General features: G+C 39.1%; 1 protein-coding gene across 9 annotated transcripts in view; it reads right to left on the reverse strand.

Annotated features, from left to right (window-relative positions):
- L3MBTL3 (L3MBTL histone methyl-lysine binding protein 3) overlaps nt 1-21,567 on the reverse strand; it is a 122,664-nt gene that overhangs the window by 64,027 nt on the left and 37,070 nt on the right. For all 9 annotated transcript variants that reach the window (XM_010342993.3, XM_010342991.3, XM_074397474.1 and 6 more), the window contains 6 exons: nt 20,847-20,931; nt 18,720-18,811; nt 16,372-16,476; nt 9,947-10,082; nt 7,707-7,798; nt 5,072-5,223 (listed from right to left, as the gene is read on the reverse strand). In XM_010342993.3, the coding sequence (XP_010341295.1) occupies nt 5,072-5,223; nt 7,707-7,798; nt 9,947-10,082; nt 16,372-16,476; nt 18,720-18,811; nt 20,847-20,931 (662 nt within the window). The remainder of the gene's footprint in view (nt 1-5,071; nt 5,224-7,706; nt 7,799-9,946; nt 10,083-16,371; nt 16,477-18,719; nt 18,812-20,846; nt 20,932-21,567) is intronic.

Consider the following 21,567-nt stretch of genomic DNA (forward strand, 5'->3'; position numbering starts at 1 on the left):
AAAACTAATGCATACACTCTGGGCTCTGCAGATTCAGGCAGAGTCAAAGGAGAATACTGCAAGACGCTTACTTACGGAAAACATCAAAGTCTCTCCGTTAAGCAAGAGCGGTTTAGATTATTTGAAGAAATACAGGACACTTGGCTTCTCCACTCTCTAAACCCAGAGCATGATGATTCTACCCATTTATTACCCAGTACTCAACTCTCCTGGCTCCCCTTATACGTGAACTCCTCAGGGCCTCCATTACTCTGCACTTTACTACTGAACGCCAAACCTCATCAGCCTGAGTCATCAAGTGGTCCTTTCCATCCCTAATTCATGTCCAATTCCATTACCCACAATAGCTGTTTGAAATAGTATTGATTTCCTTCAAACTTAAAATCTTTCGTTAACATAATGAATACTTGGAAAAGATAAAGGTGATAGCATCTCATCACCCTTGTATCAAATTTTCCTTTTACTTCTTCCTTTTCTCCAGGCTGAGGGAAAAGAAAGTTTCTTTCTTTCTGAGGGCAGCTGCTTCTAGGAGACCTGGCATCAATTATAACCCATAGTTGCGGAAATCTCCACTTGCTCCCTCCACAGTGGCCTCCTGCCTTCTATCTAAAACCAAGCTCGAAAATGCTCATGGTGCAGGGAACCCTCCAAAGAAGTCAACTTCCTCTTAAGCAATAATCGTTTTGCTTTCAGTACCTAACTTCTCTGCTTAATATCCCTTATGGCTTTTCAACCTTTTGCAAATCGATTTCTGTTTCTAAACCTCTTATTTTAATTTCCATGACACCTGATGAGACACGTATTATTATTAATCCCTTTCAGAGGACAACTAAAGTTTAGAAGTGTTAAGTAATGTACTGAATATACTGGCTGCCATTACTCAAACACATCTTACCCCCAGGCCAATACACAAGCAAGTGCTTTCCTTAACCAGGAATATCCATCCCAACCTCTAAGCACCATTCCTTCTTGGTCCAGCTCAAAGCCTGTGTCCTCTAAGAAGCCCTCTCCAAGAGCCCTCCAGGGAGCCTGAGTCTGTCCTTCATGCCTCCAAGTGCCATCACCCCTCCAAGTAGCTGGTTCTAAAAATTTAGCACTAACCACCATCTAACCTTCAGCCAAGACAGTGGTGTTTAGTTTCTCTCCATCCCCAGACCCTCTGGACTGAAGTTTAAAACTGCCCAGTTTCCACTGATCTCCACAACCTTCCCATCACCACCATCAACCAGTGCTTCCCAAATTTAAATAGGGATAACCCTGTTAACTGACGCTGCTCTAAGAAACTGACAACTTTTCAACATGATTTTAGGGAGACACATAAAGTTACTATTGCTTTTAATGTATAAATGTAAAAGAGGTTCATCTCTAAAAAATAAGTTTATGGAAAAGAGGCAATCAGAAAAAGGTCCACTAATCTATTTGTTCTAATTCACTAACAATGCTTCTCTTTTTTATAGATCTTTTTCTTGCTCATTTTTGCCTTGACTCCACTGGGACACTAAAGTACAATGGAACCAAAAATGGCTGAAGCTGCAACCTCATTCACTTAGGCCTTCTACTAAACAATGGGCCAAATCCTGTTGTCATCCCTTCCTGGATCCCAAAAGATAAGGGTATGTGAAAATAATAAAAGAAAGGTTCCTTCCTACTTCCTAGTCCCTGCAGAAAAAAGAGGAAGTGACTGTTCTCATTGTGTTCTGCCTGTGGCTGCTGTGGCAGGAGGGTGTGCTACCCTGGAGGTGCTCACCTACCTTCCTGGATCCCTACAGTCCTTTCTAGTGCTGATATTCTATAATACCTAGGATTATTCCTAAACCTAACAACTGTTAAGGAGATAGAATTGAGCAGCTACCAATTATCAGTAACAAAAGCACAGAAGAAACCCAAAGGTGATGCCATTTTTAGTTTAATATATACTATTTTTGTTTCATAGAAAACTACTTTTTCAATCCTACCTAAATTTTTATTATGTTCTTCTTTGGAAGTTAGAAATGTTTTACTGCAACATGTAGTATCACAAATATATATAGACACATACATATTTTCAAATTCCCACTAATGTAAAAAAGAGATATAGAATTACTATTCAATTCAAAGCAAAAAATGTCTCATTTCCAAACTATTTTAAATTGGGAAAGGCAATCCAATCTGTAACCTCAATTACATACCTAAGTAATTTATGCAGATAAAAACCATTCCGAAATTCAAAGATCAAAGAGCATAATACTTAGTAAAAGTGGAGAAATTCCAGAGCACTTAAGTAATTTCCATTGTGCCTTAATTGCATGTTGTGGAAGAGAACACACTGTTTTCATTTTCTTTTTCAGACAATTAACAAAATATGATTTCATGTCAGTAGCTGGAAGTCTAAGTAATCCTCAAGGTACATTCCATCCTAAAAATAATTAAGTTTGTGCTCATAAAAGCACAAAACTAGAGTTAAAAGAGATTAATTTTTTTTTCTTTTCTTTGTATTTTTAGAATCCAGGATCTTTTTAGAATCCAGGAGCTTTTTTAGAACCCAGGATCCTTCCTGTTTGTTCCTTAGATATTTGGCATCAAAAAATGAATGCAGCAAATTCTTTTAGACTCCTTCCTTGCTTTTTTTCCACAAGAATGTTTTTAAAGGCAACACATCTTACGTCAAATCAGCAACTTATACCTTTACAACACTGTTAATACTTACGAGATCACAAAAATAAACTGACATTCACCCATTTTGTTTAAATCAGGCAAAAGCTTTAAAAAAATTCTCCTCAAATAAACCACAACTTCAAAACGAAAACATTCTCATTTCAACAGATTCCAATTGTTGCTTTAGCATCATTCCTTAAGAAAAGGCCTGGAGCCCAGTTACTGCCCCAGTAGTACTATCATCACAGTCCACCAAGCACAGAAGGAGACAACACAGGTTTGATTCAGGACCGATTTAGACTATTTCCAAAGTTAACATTTTCTCATCCACTCAGCCATTCAAAATAGGTATAGAACATTTTTGTTGTTTTTGAAATGTTTATGTAGAGTCAGGGGTCTTGCTATCTTGCCCAGGCTGGCCTCAAACACCTGGGTTCAAGTGATCTCCCACCCTGGTCTCCTAAATTACTGGGATTACAGGCATGAGCCACTGTGGTAGGCCCAACAATTTTAAATGAAACAAAACCCACCAGTTTACAGTAAATAGGAGGAATAGAAGAACACAGTGAACAATAAGACAAGGTCTCAATCAGCAAATCAAACTGAGAGACTCAACAGTACAAACAACCTGGTGTCTTTAATAAGGGCTACAACCAAAGAGCAAGAAAGGAGAGGAACAGGTATCTGTAAATTAAACAAGGTCAAGCAAAGCAATCACAAAGTGTACACCTTATTGGATGTAAAACCATCAGCTAAAAACAAACAAAAACCCACTAAAATAACTGGGAGAAATATTTAAGTATGTTAGTAATATCATAGTTACTATTATTTTTAAGAAAATAAAAACAATTCCTCTCTTTAGAAGATACATACTGAAATATTTACAGGTAAAATGCTCCGATATTTGTAATTGATTTCAAAACAATCCCAGAGTTGGGATTTTAGAAGTAGGAATACACAGGAAACATACTGGATATAAGGTGATCATTGTTGGTGCTAAGTAAAGACTACAGTAGGGCTACTCTATTATACTATTTTTGTGTTACGTTAGAAATTGACTGTATTTCAATGAAAAAATTTAATTATAAACTGAATGTAAAAATGTCCTATGAGGAAGAATTATGCTCTGCAGAAAAAAGCTGGGGAAAACACAATATATTTGAAAGTGCAGTCATGTCTTGGTTTTAGCAGGAGACTGGTTCCAGAAGCCCCCTCGGACATCAAAATCTCAGGATGCCCAAGTCACTTTTATAAAAGGGCATTAATAACTGCATATGACCTTCACACAACCTTCTGTAGACTTTATCTCCCATAGACTTTAAATCATTTCTACATTACTTAGAATACCTAATACAACATAAATGCTATATAAATAATTGTTATACTGTATATTCTTATTTGTATTATTTTTATTATTCTGTTATTTTTCAATTTTTTATATTTTTTATCTGCAGTTGGTTGCATACATGGATGTGCAACCCACAGATACAGAAGGCCTAATTGTACTTGGGTCTGTAATCTCATCATGGAACTAATTGTCTACATTTTTGGTAACATATAATAGAAAGCATTTAAAAAATACGAATAGCAAATGAATGTCAACATCTCTTCTTTTTTAGACAATGCAAGTAAAACTGGTAAGTATCTAAGAATACCATCTGAGAAGCAATGGAAATTACCGATGGGTCTACAGAATGTTTAAATAGGTGGATACTAAAAAGTAAGGTCAAAAAACAAACCTCCCTGAAATTTAGCAATATTTATAGAAGTTAATATTCACTTACCCTGTAACACAAGCCATATTTTAGAAAGATAGCTGTTATTTCTCTAAAATGTTCTCAATTCAAGTGTACTCTAGAAGGAACTAAACACTTTAGAAATGCCTTTTACCAGGAAACTGAATTATAGCAATCAATGAACATGAATTGGGTATGAAAAATCCTTATTGCAACTGTTGAATCAAAATACAATGGCTTTATTATAATTGTATTATAATTACATAATTTTAACATATGTTGCTTTTACTACTCTGTGCAGTGTATCTAAAAACTGCAATAATTAAAAATAATATTCTTCAACATATTTTGCATTCAGCTATTATGAATGCTCAAATTAGCTGGTGGGCATGAAAATAAGAAGGGAAGATCAAAATAAGTGTGAACATACATTAGCAATGTGGGGTGTAGGGACTGCACTTCCATAGTAGGAAGTCAATAAAATACAAATCATAAAGTAGAATTAAAGGATGTTATTTAAAATACATGCCATATGGAACAGGTAAAAAATTAAAAATCTGTAATAGAAAAAAGTGGGCGAATGTTGTGTTTTTTTTTTGTTGCTATAAGCTTTGTGTTCTTACTGTTTCTAAACCATGTACTTGGTTTACTTGGATAAACATTAAATTTTTAAAAGCACACAACAATGGAAAATGTCTCACCAATAGTCATAGCTTTCATCCCAGTTGTCAAAATGTACCAGGAAACGATTGTCCACCATATCTGTTACCGTAGCAACACAGATGAATGTGGGATTCTTTTTGTCTACTGCCTCAAGCTTCATACCAACTCGAAAGCCCGATGGGATCACTGTCTATGGAAACACACAGATTTAATTAGAGATAAGCACACACTTAACTACAAGACCTGCACACTCTCTGCACTTCTTGCTCAAAGGCCTGGCATCCACTGCTGTATTCACATAATTTCAAAATCATATGCCAGTTTCACAGCAGGGTCGCTTTCCAACAAGCAGCAATTAAAAAAAAAAATGCCCTACTGCTACACCCAATTAGCTATCTGGGCCTCAAAACGAAAAATCCATCACCTCACAGAGTTAAAAATAATTAATTTTAACATGCGTTTTGATACCTTAATTAGAAAACTGTAAGTTTTATTCACCATATAGTTCACATTTTGTCCTTTTTTTCTTTATTACAGACTTAACAATGAAAATTATTCATACAAAATATGCACTTAATCAAGTTAAAAATGTGCATGAGTCAGTACAAATTCACTCCCACTTCTGCAAATCTCTCTCAAAAGAGTACTCTACTGAAAGTAGGTCATCTTCATATATGAAAGGCTGCAAATTATTACAACTTTTACTCAACACTTCAGATACATCTTATTCCTAACAGCAGCAAAAGAACTGGCTGTTGACGTACACAGCTATTCAAAATAGTTGGTAACTTAAAGAAATCCACAGATAATCAGTCATTTGGATCAGGGAACAAAGACAATAAAAGATCTGTAAGAGTTAGTGCTTGAGGTACAGTAATGCATAAACACCTCTTACAATCTTTTATGAGGAAAAGTATCTTTATCTATCTATATATACATTATAGACTAGTATACCTAGATACCAATTATGCCAATCACAATACAATGTAAGTCATTTCTTTCCTTTAAAAAAAGACACTGTTCAGACTCATTATAATTATTCTAACTAGTTTAAGCAAAATAGATACTATCTCTCATTTTACTATGATTATACAACTATCATTGTAAAAATGTAGACAGCCGTGTATCTGAAAATGTTAGAATAAGTCATGTCTGAATGAAACAGGCACTAATGCTACACAGAAATCTTTACTATGAATTTAGTACTGAGAGTTTTGACCATAAATGTTCGAGGATTCTGAGGTAGAGGAATCTAGAAATGGAAAAAATTAATTGTCTCTTAGATACGAAACACAGAGCCCGAGATTAAGTTGTATGCTAGCAATGCATAGAATTTAGGAGGACAGTTCAAGGCAGTTAATCAAATCCCTGACAGAAGTCATCATCAGAGAACCAGACAGGGATTAGGAAAGTTGGAGCAGAGACAGCAGGCTGCTGAGTTTTCCACCGAACTGACCTTCCTCCCTGGGATAAGTTCTGACACACCAACTGACAATACACTATAACATTTCAGAAATTACGCTATCCTCTCAATTAAGACGTTTTAAAATAATAAGCTGGCTCATTAACACTATTAGTAACCTAAACACACAAACACACATGCACACAAACACAATTTGTCAGTTCTCTAATTCAACCTGGTTTGTGTTCGATTAAATCAGAGAACATTCCAGCCATTAAATTGATGCTCTCAAACCAACTGGTTTATACTGTTTCTCAAATGAAGGGTTTTTGGAATGAGGAGGTTTTCCCCTGCTTTTGATGTTTGTTTATTTCCATTTGGAGGGAACGCTGTCAGTGAAACATTAGTGCTTCTCCCCACTGTCTCACTGAATGCTACCTGCCTGGTGACTTCGGGAAGGAGGAACTGATCATACTAGAAAGAAAGCTGGGCTGCAGGGTACGCAGTTTCTACTCTGCTCCTCAAGGGTCTAGTGTTCCCTGCACTTGGGGGATGGGGCCAAAAGGAAAATTAAATCTCTTCAATTCTAGGGCTCAGAATCAAGCATATTTGTCTGCAGATAAAGGCCATGCACATTCTCCAACTTAGCTCTGACCATCTGTAAAGATGGCATTTTGGTTTTCCACTGGCTTGCTCTTTATTCTTTCCAAATAGATCAGAACTTGGGACAAGAAAAATGTCATGAATCAGGTCTGTCAACAGAAGAACATGTTATGGAAGGTGGGAATACAGGTCAAGAGGTAGAAAAGAGACACACATCGAGACTTTGCTTCTGTTTACTGTAAACAAAGCTATAAGCTAGAGTGAAGACAAGTCACAGTCTCCAGTGACCTCCTACATATAAACTGAAACAGGGCTGCCTTCATCTGGCTATGTGAATCCCATTTAAACAGCACTACCAAATAAGTGATAATAACAATAAAATATCTCTGCCAATTTAATTTTTTATGCATCTTAATTGTAAATCTCAACTGAATCTTGTACTATCTTGTCTTCTACTGTGCAATAAAAGAGACGATCATAATATGGCTATGAAATATATTTATTCATAAAGATTTTAAGCTAATTTTAAACTTTAATTAAGGTAAGAGTACTCTATTTACCAAGGCAATAAAATTTATTATAGTTCTTTGTTATCACTTGTAATTGATCCTATAAGATATTCAAAAAACTTCTTCCTTTGAAAGGAAACATGTGTTGTATGTACTTACTATATTCTGATTTTCAAATAATGACTTAGGAGCAGCTTGAGCTTTACATGTCTTAAGATAGGTCTGCCAGTTAAATTCCTCTTCTTTATAACCTGGAGAAAGCACATAGGAACAGACTGACTCAAATATCAAAATATTTTACACTTAGTTTTCTAGTCCTACTTTTATCTCCAACTCCAACATGCCAAAATCAATCAAATGACTTTTTCAATAAAAAAATTTTAACCCATAATTCATAACTATGGATATTTGGAATACGTTTATTTCCAATAAGCTGTATTATTACTTTCCAATTCTGAATGAATGGTAATGGATATAAAGAAAAGGAGCCGGGCGCGGTGGCTCAAGCCTGTAATCCCAGCACTTTGGGAGGCCGAGGCGGGTGGATCACGAGGTCAAGAGATCGAGACCATCCTGGTCAACATGGTGAAACCCCGTCTCTACTAAAAATACTAAAAATTAGCTGGGCATGGTGGCGTGTGCCTGTAATCCCAGCTACTCAGGAGGCTGAGGCAGGAGAATTGCCTGAACCCAGGAGGCAGAGGTTGCGGTGAGCCGAGATCGCGCCATTGCACTCCAGCCTGGACAACAAGAGCGAAACTCCGTCTCAAAAAAAAAAAAAAAAAAAAAAAAAAGAAAAGGAGTAAGGAAGCAAATACTTATTATACCTAGGGCACTTTTTACTATCAGGGTATTTCTACCAGTATTTAGGTAGAATTCCTCAGCAATACAGATATTGAACTGGAGTGGTCAAAATTCTTTATTTTTCTCTCACCTAGTCTATTTTGGGAAGACTAACTTACAGAAACAAATGGGAATTTGGAAATAATAGAAAGGGAACAGATAAAATCCTTTTGGCCTATCACCTCAAGAAGGACAATTGAAGGTTTATGAAGTAAGGATGCTGGCAAATTACAATAAGGGAAATGTCCTTCCTTCCTTTAATTTTTTACAATTTCATTGAATTTAACATTTTCTTAAAAAAGGAAATTCAGCATCGTATTTTTTCTGCGGATGTGCGCTCTTTTACATTCATCAAAGTCCAAAAGGCGCCGTGAAAAGAACAGCTAATAATTGACCATATGTAAGAGATCAATTCATGGAAGACTTACAGATTTTCTTTTTCACCCTCATCTTTCCTATGCGATGTTGTTTAATCCTTCAGCTATATACCACTTTGCCACTATTTTTTCACTTACAACAAAGGAATGGCTAATGCATTAAAGCCCTGAAATAGGCCACAAATATCAAACTAGTAACCTGAATTTTTGACATCAAGTAAACAAAAATAAATGTAATGATTAAAAGAGAAGGGAACAAGATGTTACTAAACATGGCCGGCACAGAGGCTCACACCTGCAATCCCAGCACTTTGGGAGGCTGAGGTGGGCAGATCACTTGAGGCCAGAAGTTCGAGACCAGCCTGGCCAACATGGTGAAATTCTGTCTCTACTTAAAATAGAAAAATCAGGCAGGCATGGTGGTGGGCGCCTGTAATCCCAGCTACTCAAGGAGGCTGAGACAGGAGAATCGCTTGAACCTGGAGGGCAGTGGTTGCAGTGAGTGAAGATCGCACCACTGCACTCCAACCTGAGCAACAGAGCAAGACTCTGTCAAAAAAAAAAAAAAAAAAAAAAAAAAAAAAATTACAGAACACATTAGGGAGAGAGTGGAAAAGATGATATTTACTGGTGAACTATAATATAAAGAACTCAAATATAAGAAAAGTAATTGCTACAAGTTCAACCCCCCACTTAAGCCAATTATTAGTGTTACAGTCTTCTTGCCAGTCTCCTAAATATTAAGATCTGTAAGTTCATGCAGAATTTCTCAGAATTTTCTATATACTGAAAAACTGATTTGAAAAAATAGCTTAAAACACTTTACTCTAAACTTAGTTATGTAAACTAATTTAAACTAATTTTTCAAATTGGTATTTTCAAAGATGTATATATTTAATGATAGAAATTTGCAGGTAAACATTATTTGTAGTCAAAGTTGAGTATCATGCAAATGTTATGTTACATAAAAATAAGTACACGAACATAGTTTACTTTCTTAAGTTGTACTGTAATTTTATTTCTTTTACTTTAATAAATGTGTTTTTATCATGAACAATAAGGGTAAATTTGCACCTATCTGAATTTTCATCAAGCCTGAATTTTTAAAAATTCTAACATCGCATGTTAAGAAAATGAGTTTTTACTGAATTTAAAATATGAAACAGAAACTGACAAAACCTTTTGGAGGATGGAGTTTGTGGCCGGTTTTCTCACACCACCCAACCGGGTGGATATCCAGAGCGTCTGCATTCACCCAGAAGTCATAGCAATCAGAATACCCATCAAAGTGAAGTTTTATCCGGTATCCACAAACCTGAAACAGGTAAAGCAGGCTGAATTACTTCTTTAACCCAGAATATTCATGTACATATACAAAAATAAACATGGACACCAGGCATGATACAGCCTTAATGTTAATCAAACCACCCACATTAACAGCAAACAACTATACAGATATCCAGAATTTAAAGGCAAAGCCTATCAAATTGGGAAGAGCTGAGCTGGGGGATTCTGGCAACATTCTTAGTTACATTAGGAGCACATGGATACGGGGCAAAGACTGATTTCCCACAAGTGTAGGTCCTTTCTCCACTCCCTATACTGTACCAGGATGTGTCCCCAAGGTGAGCTGGAAGGCAAGTAGCCACCCCAGCACAGCACACTCAGTTCCAGCAGGGCCCCAGAGTGGACGCTCTGCCCTGCACTAAATGCTGCAGACCTCGGCTAGAGCAAATGCAGAGAAATCAAGCGTCTCTTCTCCACCAAAGCTGGATTGGAAGAAAGAAAGAAAAGTGTCTCACCTAGTTTATTACTTGGATGAGACAGGCTCCTAAGAATGCTAGTAAGAACTCATGCTGTATAACACATGCTGTACATATGCCTACAGGGCTCCACTTTGGAACATTCTGATTTAGAAGGTCACGTGGGCTTAAGCAACCTGAGCTGGATCAGACCCTTCCCTGGGCTCTCAGAGAGTAGATTCAGCCCCTCAGTCTTCTTCCCACTAGCACAAGCAGATGTGCTCAAGTAGAAACACATACCACACCAGACAACTATCCCCTCCAGGAGCACCTGTCCTGCAGAAGCCTGAAAGAGGAACTTAGACCAGAGTGCAGGGCCAGGGCAATCAATCCTCAAAGTGAGGTAGCTGTACAGTTACTGTCATGGAAAGTTGTCTAAAACATACTGCTAAAACTCACATGGCGGAACTAACATAGAATGAGTTAGTTCATGAGAAAATTAGACACGTGGGGGTCCACATGTATATCTATGTGTATATAATTATGTATACATATATGTATGTGTGTGTATATATACATAAGTATATGCATTTATATACATAATTATATAAACTTATTCATATATATGTAAACACATGGTACAAAGAAGTCTGGACAAATATTTGCCAAAATTTTAATGATTTCTTCTACAAGCGATAGAAAAGAAGGGGCAAAAAGGAAATGATGGACTTTTAATATTTTCTCTTATGTATCAGTATTTTTTCAATTGGAATGTATTGATATACCACATACATAAAATTTACAACTAAGCTGACTACCCCCAGAGAACAGAGTCTTTCCATAGAGCTGAGATTGGAATCCCTGGGAAATATAATCTCTCAAGAAAGGCTGGGCTACCCCCACTCCCTGCAGCCACCCCATGCAAAGAAGGCTGCTTCACTCCTCTGTCTCACAGTCAGCTGTCTCTGGCCGATCCTAAAAGCTCAGCCCCTTTAGTAAGTTACAGCCTCTACTTTCTGGTGGGCACACCGTTCTGAGCTTCTGCTCCCCTGAGCTGAGCTCTCTGCTGTCCCTCAGTCTCTATCTCAGGCTCTCTGGAAAGCTATGCTTTGAGAAACAACCTCCCATATCCTCATCCTTCTTGCCCACAGTCGTACCTAGCTCATCTTTCTCGAGCCTTTCCCTAAGGCTGCTCCTCTTCCCCACTCACCACCTGCACACATAGGTGGAGTTGCTGCTTCCCACCACACCACGGATCCTAGGCCAGTTCTCTGAGGCTCGAGCCACGTGGCTGAAGCAACTCTTCTGCTCTTCCTCCCCCATGCTAACCTCCCGAACACTTACCCTGGCTTATTCTCTTCCTCTCCATCTGAGTACTTTCATCATATCTATGTATGACTCTTCTAGTACCTTGGCGTTGTGGCTCCCTTCTCCCTGCTTCAAGCCCTCGCTCCCATGAATCTAGTTCCCAACAAGAACTGCTCTGCTTCTTAATATTCATGTAAAAATCCAACCCTAGGACACATACTCCTACGCCAGTTTGCAAACTCGGTTACTGCCAGCATGCCTCTTCCTCCATCTCAACAGAAACTCGACTATCTCACATTGGTCCCTCTACTTCCTCCCTAGCAGCTCCCCTCACCCCAAGCCGTCCTTTCCTAGCAATCACTTAAAAAACATTTTCTTGCCAACATTTAAAAAGTTCTGCCCTGATATCCTTTGCAAACATTTGCTGGTGACGTTCCACCATTTCAGGTATCCATCTTGTCTGTACCTAACAGAGTCTAGTAAATGGTGCTGGGAAGGAAAAAATGACATCCCGCCAGTCTTCACTACTCACGTGTTGTGTTCCGTATTTGTGACTTCATCTACTTGCTAACAATTTATTTGTAACCCCAAAATAATACCTGCAGTATTCGTGGACATGCACAGACTGACAACACTTTTGAGTCACTCAACATGTATGTTCCCAGCTGAAGTCAATCAAGAAGGCGCTTTACCGTCTTGTTTCAGTCCTCATACTGGGAACAAGTGTCTTTTGTGGGGTCCATTTAGTGCCGCACGTTCTACATTTTTGTGCTTTTTTTGGATGAAGCTGCTGTTTAAAATGGCCCCTGACATAGTGCTGAAGTGTTATTTAGTGTCCCTAAGTGTCAAAAGGTTGTGATGTGCCTTACAGAGAAGGTACTTGTGCTAGATAAGCTTCATCAGGCAGGAGTGACAGTGCTCTTACTTGCGAGTTCCATTTTAATGAATCAATAACATATATGAAATGATGTGTCTTTAAACAGAAACACACATAAAACAAGGTTACATACTGATCAGTAGACGAAAGTATGACCAGAGGCTCACAGGAAGCTAACCCGCTATTTCCCCAAAGAGTGATGGTTCCATACTTGCTAATTTGTGGAGCGTAACTACTGCAAATAATGAGAATGGAGCAACAAGAATCAACTCCACCTCAATGCTGGGCTCTGCCACTGCATGGCAATTCTCCTCCATGGTCCTGCTTAACTCCCTCTCCCATCCTTCACTGCAGCCTTTTCAAATCCTCCTCCTTCTCCGTCAGCTTCTAATCCCACTTTTTCCATCCTCATTCTCAGCTAGGAATTTGCCTTCTAACACAAATTTGCCCTCTTTCTGTGTGCCTCCAAACCGAGAAGCCTCCCTGTATATCCATGAGCCCTACTGCTCTGCCCCTCCTTCCTGTTAAAATGCAAGAGACTCCTTCTCCTGCCTAACACTGGGATCTCTGCATATACTCTGGGTCCCATCTTCCCCCAGGCCTCTTCTCTGAACCTTCTAATACTCTACTCCCTAGCGGCTTCTTCAGAGTTCAAATACTATGTTCTCTTACCATTGCAAAGGGGCGGGGGGGTGGGGTGGGGGGAAGCAAGCCAAGAAGGAAAGAAGGGAGGGAGGAAGGAAGATAAAAAGAGAAAATTAATATGAAAAGTAGTAATATGCATCAAAAATTTAAATGTAGTTTAAATGTCCATAATTTTCACCTGGCAATTCTAGAGACAGATCCTAGACCTACTTACAGATACAAAAGGATGCTCACTGAACCTTTTTTTTTTTTTAATAATGAAAAAATGAGGATCACTCAGTTGTTCAATATGAGAGCAGTTCAGTGAATTAAGGTCAATTCCGTAAAATGGAGTACTACCCAATGGTTAAAAAGAGTATGTTTGCCAGGCGTGGTGGCTCAGGCCTGTTATCCAAGCACTTTGGGAAGCCAAGACGGGAGGATTGTTTGAGCCCAGGACTTCAAGATCAACCTGGGCAACATAGCAAAACACCATTTCTAAAAAATAAAAAAATTATCTGGGCATCAGGTGGTGCATGCCTGTGGTCCCAGCTACATGGGAGGCTGTGGTGAGAGGATCACTTGTGCCCAGAAGGTTGAGGATACAGTGGGTCATGGCCACGTCACTGCACTCCAGCCTGAGTTAGAGAGAAAGAGACTATGTCTCAAAAAAAAAAAAAAAAAAAAAAATTGGAGGCCAAGGCGGGCGGATCACCTGAGGTCAGGAGTTCAAGATCAGCCTGACCAACATGGTGAAACCCCATCTTTAAAAAAAAAAAGAAAGAAAGAAAAGAAAAAGTGTGTGCATGTGTGTGTGTGTGTGTGTGAAAAACAAAAAGCAATACATATTTTTTTATACAGAGAAAACATCTGGAAGGCACAAAGTCAACTATTAAGGGTCATGCTTTCTGGGATATGGAATATGGAAGGAAGGAAGGGTGATGGGAAACAGGACTTTTATTTTTTATTAATAAGCACTCTTACACAATTAATAGTTGATGTTTTCATAATGAGCAAACATTACTTTTATAATAAAAAATTAGGGAAGGTAAAATAAATCTGCAAAAACCAAAAGCTGAAAAACACAGACACATACCATAAAAATTCCCTTTCTCTTTTACAGCTAAATTTCTCAAAAGCAGTCTATAGTTATCGCTTCCTCACAATGACTTTGTAAAACGCCAAACACTCCAATTGCCCTGGAGTGTTTCTGTCCCCAAACACTCCAACTGCCCTGGCCGCAGACACAATACCCTTGAGAACAACCACAGCATCTGACACTGCTTCCTCCCCGCTTCAACTGCCCGCTCTCCTGGCTTCTGCCGCAGGCCCCAGTTCTGGTGCCTTTCTCTGTCTCTCGTGGTTCCTTTTCAGGATCCTGCTCTACGCTTTCTCCTGCACCCACCTCTTACATGATGGTATTCTTCAGGGTTAGCAAGTCACACCTTGTCCTCTCTCTGGGCAGTATCATCCACTTCAGAGGACAAACACCAAAAACTCTGACCCACCCCTTCCAGATCCAAAGGGTCTAACAAAAACCCAAGTCCAGGAAGGAGAGAACACACAATGTCTGATCAAGATTAAGAGTGACAGTATTCTCACTTTAAATAAAACCTACAAAAATGTTCCACAACAGTTCTGATATGAGTAAGAGAGTCCAGTTACTTCCTTTCACTACGTATTACATTATTACAGCTGCAAGTTCCTTTAACACTCAATGCCTCAGATTTCTCATCTGAAAAATGGGAGGAAATGGGTTTTATCTCAAAAGATTGTTTTGAGAACTAATAAGAGCAATCAGAGGGCTGGGCATGATTACTCATGCCTGTAATCCTAGCACTTTGGGAGGCTGAGGCCGGTGGATCACCCAAGGTCAGGAGATCGAGACCAGCCTAGCGAACATGGCGGAACCCCATCTCTACTAAAAATCCAAAAATTGGCCAGGTATGGTGGCACACACCTGTAGTCCCAGATACTCAGGAGGCTGACATGTGAGAATCACTTGAACCTGGGAGAGGAGGGTTGCAGTGAGCCAAGATCGTACCACTGCACTCCAGCCTAGGTGACAGAGTGAGACTCTGTCTCAAAAAATAAAAATAAAAAAGGAGCTAACAGATAAAAAGTACTTCAATTAGCTACTGGCACACAGTATGTCCTATGTAGCTGTATGTGATCACTGACTGAGACTGTCTTATCTAGCTATCATATGGTACTGTGTTCTGCAGAAGCCAAGCTTCTTACAAGTTCACTAGGTAATTAAAGAACAGTATGATACCTAAAACTAGCACACGAGACTATTTTATTCTTTCGGGAGGAATTCTTCAAGTACATACACCTGTGGCTCAAGGCAGGGAGTAGGGAGGAGGTTAGCATAGGAGGAAACACATTTTCTAAAGTGCTCTCTGTAATGTACATATGTATAACTGACTTGGTCATTTTTTTTCTGAAAAATTCCAGAGAGATACTTCCAAATACTCAAAAAAATAAGTATCTACTGATCTGTTCCTTATGTTAAGGAACACAGTAGGGCAAGGGCTACAGAATCAAACAGACATGGGTTCAAATTCTGGTTCTACCACTTTGAAGCTGTGTGGTCACAGTTTCTAAAGCATTCTCAGTAACATATTAGACTGAGATATGTATTTATATATTTGGTTTGGTCTTTTTAAAATTTTTTTCCCAAAAAATTTCTCAGAGATACCTTGAAGTACTAAAAATAAATAAATAAATAAATATCTGTTGGTCTATTCCTTATGGCAAAAGCTATGACATCAGACAGACACTGGTTCAAATCTGGGTTCTACCACTCTGAAGCTGTGTGGTCTTCCGTCACTTCATCATTCTGAGTCTCAGTTCTCTAATCTACAGAACAGAGCTTGAGAAAAACCATGACCTGCACAGGATTCTGATAAAGATTAAATGAAATAAGGTACACAAAACAGCAAGCACTGCGCCTGGCATGAAGTAAGCGCTCAACCAACGGCAGCTTTTCCTCATTTTAAATCCCCATAATCATCATTTTATCTTAAAGATAAAGATGAGGCAAAGCTTACCTCCGCCACAGTGAGGACACAGTACACAGACTGATGCTCGGGGTCCACGCCTTCTAATTTCATGCCAACTTTGAATCCATTTTTGTTATATGGAAATGATTGATACTGAAATGCAAAATGACAGCAGCTTTAATCTCTTATTCCAAAGACCTAGTTAAAAATCTAGTTACCATTTTAAAAATAAAGATGATTTAACCAAATACATAACTTCTAAAACCCAAAGAAAAAAATCAATAAATAATGCAATTTAAAAAAAAAATGGACTAAGGCTATAAATAGGTCACAGGAATGGAAATGTAATGGCATACAGCCTTTGTCTCTGATGTATTCGTAAAGATGCTCGACCTCATGCAGAAGAGACATACGAAGTAAAATTACACTAAGATGTGTTTCACCTATCAGGCTGATAAAGATCTAGAAGGTGGACAACACTGTGTTGGTAAAGCTGTAGGAAAACAGATACGTGCATACATCACTAGGAAGAATGATAATTGGTACAACTTCTAGAGATTTCATAACATCAATCAAAAAATTCTTTTCAAGGCAACAATTCTAATTCTAGGAAATTATCCAAGAGATACTCAGACATGTGAAAAATGACAGATGTTCAAGACTATTCACTAAACCATTAGCAAAAAGATTTGAAAGAATATATGTATGTATGTGCAAATCAATAGGGAGCAACCTAAATTATTACAGAACAGGCCTAAGATGTAATACTATGTACTAGTATTACTAGTGTAAAAGAATAGTGAAGGGATTCATGACTCAGATAAACATCCTCAAACTGTCATGTTAAACAAAAATAAAGCAAAGTCCAAAAAGTATACAACATATGCTACCATTTGGTTTAAGACAGAAAGGGAAGGATCTGTGTGTGTGTGTGTGTGTGTGTGTGTGTGTGTGTATACACACACACACAGATATATATATATGTATGTATATTTTGCTAATATGAACATAGAATTTTACAGGAAGGGAATAAAGAACTGGTAACACTGGTTACTTCAGGAGAGGCAAACCTGGTGGCTGGGGGACAGGGCTATGAGAGACATTCTTTATACTATTGTAGTACTTTTACATTTTGAATCACGTGCATTTACTACTGATTCAAGGAATTATCTACATTTAAACTTTTTTTTTTTAATGTGAAAATGTCTATTCTCTAAAGGACCAAAGCTTACAGAAAATAATTACAGAAAACAAAATTATCTGTAATTATTATATTTAAATTAAACATTCTTAATGTAGATGTAATCATCTTAACATTTACTAACATTTACTATTCATGACTTTTTATAAGCTTGTTATGTTCATACCTACATAGAAATACATCTATGGCAGATGAACTACATACCATGATTAAATATAACGAAATAATTTAAACCAAGGGTCAGCAAACTACAGTCTGTGGGTCAAATCCAGCACACTATGAGTTTCTGAAAACAGTCTTACTGGAGCATAGCAGTGCCCACTTGTCTACGTATTCTCTATGGCTGCTTTTGTGCTACAATGACCTGAGATTTTGCAACAGAGACCACAGGCTCTGAAATGCCTAACATATTTACTATTTGGCCCTTTACCAAAAAGTTTACCAACCCTTGTGTGTGTGTGTTTGTGTGTGTGTGTGTGTGTGTGTGTGTGTGTGTGTGTGTGTATTTAAGAGACAGGGTCTTGCTCTGTTGTCCAGGCTGGAGGCCTGGCAGGATCATAGCTCACGCCAACTCTGAACTCCACACTTGGCTATATTTTTAATTTTTTAATTTTTTTTTTTTTTAGAGGCAGAGTCTCACTATGTTGCTCAGACTGGTCTCAAACTCCTGGCCTCAAGCGATCCTACTGCCTCAACTTCCCAAAGTGATGAGACTGCAGGTATGTGTCACCACACCAGGACCCCATCTTTGGTTTAGTTTGTAATATAATATAGTGACCCATTTTTAGATGTTTTGTTGTGATAGTATATAAATCTTAGTAACTCATTTTTAATCTCTCAAAGCCATAACGAACATGAAATTTGATGTGAAATGTTGAAATGAAATTTCCTAACATTTTTTTTTCTTCATCTACTAGTTTTTCATGGTAGTATTAGTATCCTTGTTAAAATTCATGATTGCAAGCCCATTGATGCTGAGAGAAAAGAGCACACATGTCAATGTGCACACACCCATGTGGCACGGGGCAGGCACACACCCGTCAATGTTAACTGCCTTCCACATAAACACACGCATGAAAAACTGTATGCTGAAAAAATGATCCCAAGTCAAATTTCAGTGGAAACGACAATCTTAATTCAGGCTGGTATCTCAGCTCCCGTGCCCTTACAGATCATATCTCTATAAAGGCCATACCTCCTTGAACAGCTTCGCCGGCACTGCCACAGCTTTCTCCTCTTCCAGGTAGGATGCCCAGCACCATGATTTCTTCCCTTTAGGAGGCAAACCTGAAAGGTAAGCGAGACTGAAATGACAGAATTTCCAAATCTAAGCAAGCAGTGATGCACTGTGAACTCAGCTTCCCTGATTAACACTCTGCCTGGCTCTTCTCTGACTTCCACAGCTGGTATCTCTCTGCCTCTCCTCCTGGCTCCTCTTCCCAAGAACCAAGATAAAAAGTGAACTGTGGTTTGCACCCACAGTGAGGATTGTAGGAGATGGAACTGGAAGAACTTAGAGTAAAGGCAGAAGACAGCAGGAAGTCAAGACAGAACACTGCCACGGAAGCTACAGGAAGGGAGAGCTTCTAGAAGCAGGAGGCTCAAACAACTTTCCCTAAGAGATCAAGAAGTTGAGGACTGTGGAAAGGCCAGTGCATTGACTAGCTGCTAACCTTGAAAAGGAAAGCAAAAAAACAATACAGTGAGAGGCAGATTTTTAGGTGCCAAAAGAATATATAAGTGATCATGGAGGCAGTTAGTATCAATTTTACATATCTTGGATTAATTTGACAAATACTGGAAATGAAGGGGAAATATAATAGCCTGATGGGTAGGAGAGTTGAGAGAAAGGTATTTTGGGGATGAGATTGTAACAGGCTAAGGTAGAGTACACCAAGAGAAAAAAAAACTGGAAAACTTAAGGAAAAAACATGACTGAAGGAACAAGGTACCAGAAGAGCCAGGGGCCTGAAAGTTTATCCAGGGTAAACAAGAAAGGCAAGGGAAAGAACAGTGAAAGAAACAGACATTTCCAGGCAGAGTGAAGAGCAACTGAGGTTTCTACCCTTCATCTCAGTGACATAAAATGGAAGGTCCGCTCTGAAAAGACACAAAAATTAAGCTGTGCGCCTGGGGCAGGTGGGACTTTTCCAGTTCTTTTTGAGGAATTAACAGAACAAGGCTGGCATGCATCCCGGCACCGAGGAGGAGCACAGGTTCTTGGCCCTGGTTTGTCGGGACGCTGTGACAGTGTAGGCTGCGAGCTGAGGCAGGCAAGGGGACAGAGCCTAGTAGGGGACACCAGGGCCTCTATGGAAGTGACCCAAGGCCCACACAGAATAAGCAGACAAGTACATTGAGACAAATACTAAAGGAAAGGGCTTCAGGGCCAGCTTCCTCCTGGGAGTAAAATGCTGCCTGGAACAATGAAAGAAAAAAAAAGGCCCAGGCACCGTGGCTCATGCCTGTAATCCCAGCACTTTGGGAGGCAGAGGCAGGCAGATCGCTTAAGGTCAGGAGTTTGAGACCAGCCTGGCCAATATGATGAAACCCTTTCTCTATTAACAATACAAAAATTAGCTGGGCATGGTGGTGCACACCTGTAATCCCAGCTACTTGGAAGGTTGAGGCAAGACAATCACCTGAACCTAGGAGGTGGAGGCTGCTGTGAGCCAAGATTGTGCCACTGCACTCCAGCCTGGGTGACAGAGTGGGACTCAGTCTCAAAGAAAGGAAAAGAAAAGAAAAGAAAAGAAAAGAAAAGAAAAGAAAAGAAAAGAAAAGAAAAGAAAAGAAAAGAAAAGAAAAGAAAAGAAAAGCTTCCATGCTAGGAGCTCGTGTTTTGAAAGGGAACATTTAAAACCTAAAAGTGTGGGAAATAAACAAGAACAGACGTGTGAATAAAGAAGCAGAAGCTGGAAGCACCTACCTGATGAGGGGGACAGGAGCAGGGAGGGAAGGAGGGAAGAAGGAAGGGAGGGAAGGAGGGAAGGAGGAAGAAATGAAGGAAGGAAGAAAGGAAGGGAGGGAGGGAGGGAAGAAGGAAGGGAGAGAAGGAGGGAAGGAGGAAGGAAGGAAGGAAGGAAGGAAGGAAGAAATGGAGGGAGGGAGGGAGGGATGGTTCTCATGGCTTACCCTGAAACCACTTGAAAGTTAAAATTTTCGTTTCTTTCCTTATCCTCAAAATCTCAATCTTTGTTGACAAAACTGAATTAAAGAAAATCCTGAAGTAATACTTTAACTGCTAGGATTAAAATTTCCATCTGTGTGAAACATTTTCAATTCGTAAAGTTACACGAAGACTTTCTTTTGATTAGCTCACCCTGCTTTAACACAGCGGAATCCCCTCTTCTTTTCCTTCGTGCTCTCTGCGAACCCCTCAGGATTCTTACGTCCTGTTTGTTCTCCTACAAAAAGAAAGGAAAACTATGACTTTAAAGTTCAAGAAATGTGCACCAATGCATAGTTAGAGAGCTGTTGGAGAGCACTTTTTCTGTTGTTCTTTTCTTCAATTTTACTTTGTAACTTTTAAGGAAAGTAAGAATACAGTTCTTTTGAAACTGTGTTGCTTTTGGCCTGAGGTTATTACAAAATAAGACTGTATCCACCTATTACCCATTGGAAGGGCACAGATACTGCTCCCCACTCCCTGAAACACTCCGCTCTCAACTCTGTGAACGCCCTGCTCTGATTTTCCTCATGCCTCACTGGCCCCTCTTTCTTTGTCTCCTCTGCTGATGTCTCCTCCAAGCCAGTTCCCTTCACTCAGATTCTGAGTCCCTTTCCCTGGGTTTTCAAGGTCATCTTATAGTCTAGAAACTCCCAATCTACATCCCCAGCTTCCTCTCCCTGATTCCATGTGGCTGTATCCAAATGCCTACTTGGGATCTTCACCTGGATGGGTAATCAGCGTCTCAAACCCACGATGGCGAAGGACTCTGTTCTGCCCTCTGCCCTCCACCCTTGTCTTCCCATTCTCAGTAAGAGACATGGTTATCCAGTTAATTGTCAAAGCCAAAATTCTAAGCATTATCCCTGATTCT

This window comes from Saimiri boliviensis, chromosome 4 (assembly GCF_048565385.1).
Source record: "Saimiri boliviensis isolate mSaiBol1 chromosome 4, mSaiBol1.pri, whole genome shotgun sequence".
Lineage (NCBI taxonomy): Eukaryota > Metazoa > Chordata > Mammalia > Primates > Cebidae > Saimiri > Saimiri boliviensis.